Source organism: Procambarus clarkii, chromosome 19 (assembly GCF_040958095.1).
Source record: "Procambarus clarkii isolate CNS0578487 chromosome 19, FALCON_Pclarkii_2.0, whole genome shotgun sequence".
Classification (NCBI taxonomy): domain Eukaryota; kingdom Metazoa; phylum Arthropoda; class Malacostraca; order Decapoda; family Cambaridae; genus Procambarus; species Procambarus clarkii.
The window spans coordinates 4167022-4168646 of record NC_091168.1 but is presented as its reverse complement, the minus strand read 5'-3'; the positions used below and the strand labels follow the sequence as shown (position 1 = coordinate 4168646).

The window sequence follows — 1625 nt, the reverse complement described above, 5'->3', positions numbered from 1 at the left end:
AATATATCGTATTGACGTTTGAAATGCAAACAAAAAATAAATTATACTATTCTTGCTTAATGTCAAAATTAAAATATAAGCAGTGCAAACATTGCAGAAGTTGTTACATGAACTTCTTCACTGACCGACAGTGCTGCAGGCCAACAGCTACAGCATCATCAGAAGGGTGACCAACGGTGCTTCAGCTGACGTGACGTCGGCGTCGACTCCCGGTATATACTCTGCCACCCAGTACACTGTCTTCCGGCTGTCATGGTGCAGCGGCTACCTCAGGTGAGACCTGCATGCCTCTCACTGCCGTCCCTCATCTCTCAGACCTGCATGCCTCTCACTGCCGTCCCTCATCTCTCAGACCTGCATGCCTCTCACTGCCGTCCCTCATCTCTCAGACCTGCATGCCTCTCACTGCCGTCCCTCATCTCTCAGACCTGCATGCCTCTCACCGCCATCCCTCACATATCAGACCTGCATGCCTCGCACTGCCATCCCTCACCCCCTCAGACCTCCATGCCTCTCATTGCCTTCCTTCACCTCTCAGACCTGCATGCCTCTCACTGCCGTCCCTCACCCCTCAGACCTGCATGCCTCTCACTGCCGTCCCTCATCCCTCAGACCTGCATGCCTCTCACTGCCGTCCCTCACCTCTCAGACCTGCATGCCTCTCACTGCCGTCCCTCATCTCTCAGACCTGCATGCCTCTCACCGCCATCCCTCACATATCAGACCTGCATGCCTCGCACTGTCATCCCTCACCCCCTCAGACCTCCATGCCTCTCATTGCCTTCCTTCACCTCTCAGACCTGCATGCCTCTCACTGCCGTCCCTCATCCCTCAGACCTGCATGCCTCTCACTGCCGTCCCTCATCCCTCAGACCTGCATGCCTCTCACTGCCGTCCCTCATCCCTCAGACCTGCATGCCTCTCACTGCCGTCCCTCATCCCTCAGACCTGCATGCCTCTCACTGCCGTCCCTCATCCCTCAGACCTGCATGCCTCTCACTGCCGTCCCTCATCCCTCAGACCTGCATGCCTCTCACTGCCGTCCCTCATCCCTCAGACCTGCATGCCTCTCACTGCCGTCCCTCACCTCTCAGACCTGCATGCCTCTCACTGCCGTCCCTCATCCCTCAGACCTGCATGCCTCTCACTGCCGTCCCTCATCCCTCAGACCTGCATGCCTCTCACTGCCGTCTCACCCCTCAGACCTGCATGCCTCTCACTGCCGTCCCGCACCCCTTAGACCTGCATGCCTCCCACTGCCGTCTCTCAACCCTCAAACCTGCATGCCTCTCAACCCCACCCCTCACCCCTTAGACCTGCATGCCTCTCACCGCCAACCCTCACCCCTCAGACCTGCATGCCTCTCACCGCCATCCCTCACCTCTCAGACCTGCATGCCTCTCACCGCCATCCCTCACCCTTGAGACCTGCATGCCTCCTACAACCATCCCTCACTCCTCACAGCAGGGTTGGCAGCTCTAATGTTGCTTTCTCCCTTGTCTCCTGAGACATCTTCACCTGAAGCACCACCTTCAGCTGAGACATCCTCACAGTAGTGGAAGTAGACACGTAGACCAACCCTTTTGCTTTTTTCCAGGGACGGTCTACATGTTGTGATATTTTCT

At 56.9% G+C, this 1625-nt stretch overlaps 1 protein-coding gene across 1 annotated transcript; it reads left to right on the top strand.

Annotated features, from left to right (window-relative positions):
- The first annotated feature begins 252 nt into the window (after positions 1-252).
- LOC138366551 (keratin-associated protein 10-11-like) lies at positions 253-1314 on the top strand. Its single transcript, XM_069327585.1, has one exon. It carries the CDS (start codon positions 253-255, stop codon positions 1312-1314), a length of 1062 nt encoding a protein of 353 aa, XP_069183686.1.
- The last annotated feature ends 311 nt before the right edge of the window (positions 1315-1625 follow it).

What these genes read in the sequence shown, in the direction of transcription:
- LOC138366551 (XM_069327585.1), top strand. Translation starts at nt 253, where the DNA reads ATGGTGCAGCGGCTACCTCAGGTGAGACCTGCATGCCTCTCACTGCCG.